The sequence below is a fragment of the Photinus pyralis genome, unplaced genomic scaffold (genome assembly GCF_008802855.1).
Source record: "Photinus pyralis isolate 1611_PpyrPB1 unplaced genomic scaffold, Ppyr1.3 Ppyr1.4_LG6_unordered_Scaffold4848, whole genome shotgun sequence".
Classification (NCBI taxonomy): Eukaryota; Metazoa; Arthropoda; class Insecta; order Coleoptera; family Lampyridae; genus Photinus; species Photinus pyralis.
The window spans coordinates 1-653 of NW_022170701.1; the positions used below are offsets into that span (position 1 = coordinate 1).

Consider the following 653-nt stretch of genomic DNA (forward strand, 5'->3'; position numbering starts at 1 on the left):
AATTGTAGATGGATTGTAGGCTGGATTCTATGCAATACTAGCCACCTTGATCACGACACCTTCAGAACCTCGGTAGGTGCTGGAGTGACGAAATGATAATGAGCTGGCAGATGAGCTGTAAAATATTCGTTAATCTCGAGCATTCAGTAAAACAGGTCTCTCATACCCGCTGGTACAGTGGGCCGCAGTAAGCACTTTGTTTGGTCCAATAATGGAACCCCCACAAATATGACTGCCGTAATATTGCAAAGAAACTTGGTATGGATATTCCTCAATCTTGACGGGTTTTCCGCCAACAATTTTACCATCCAGCCTCGGAGGTGCGTACAGCCTAGCACCTGGTATTAATTGCAATTTTAAACATACAACTTGTAAAAATAGGATAACTTACCTGAGGCGAAAGTGACTACGGTTAAAAGAAATAGTAATCGGAACATGGTCGTATATGTTCTGATTCAAAATAAATTGCACGAACTATATATACCGGGTGTCCACTCTCAAAGTCGAACATAGGGAATTAATATGTGTATTCAATTCGTAGTCTTTTGGCAATTATTTCTATAATACACCAATATAGTATGTTAGCAATAAAGGCTTCGAACGATTTTTATTAAAAATACACAAAAATACTAGTAAGGAAAAACAAATTAAAG

At 38.1% G+C, this 653-nt stretch overlaps 1 protein-coding gene across 1 annotated transcript; it reads right to left on the reverse strand.

Annotated features, from left to right (window-relative positions):
- Positions 1–7: 7 nt before the first annotated feature.
- On the reverse strand, positions 8–470 carry LOC116175300 (trypsin alpha-like). The gene is made up of 3 exons (XM_031493376.1): positions 392–470; positions 167–338; positions 8–115 (listed from the first exon to the last, which is right to left on the reverse strand). The coding sequence occupies exons 1-3, from the start codon at positions 435–437 to the stop codon at positions 28–30; spliced, it is 306 nt and encodes a 101-aa protein (XP_031349236.1). The 5' UTR covers positions 438–470; the 3' UTR covers positions 8–27.
- Positions 471–653: the final 183 nt, after the last annotated feature.

What these genes read in the sequence shown, in the direction of transcription:
- LOC116175300 (XM_031493376.1), bottom strand. Translation starts at nt 437, where the DNA reads ATGTTCCGATTACTATTTCTTTTAACCGTAGTCACTTTCGCCTCAG. An exon ending in CGTAGTCACTTTCGCCTCAG is followed by an intron (nt 339 to 391) that starts GTAAGTTATCCT and finishes AATTAATACCAG; the next exon opens with GTGCTAGGCTGTACGCACCT. An exon ending in GCGGCCCACTGTACCAGCGG is followed by an intron (nt 116 to 166) that starts GTATGAGAGACC and finishes AATATTTTACAG; the next exon opens with CTCATCTGCCAGCTCATTAT.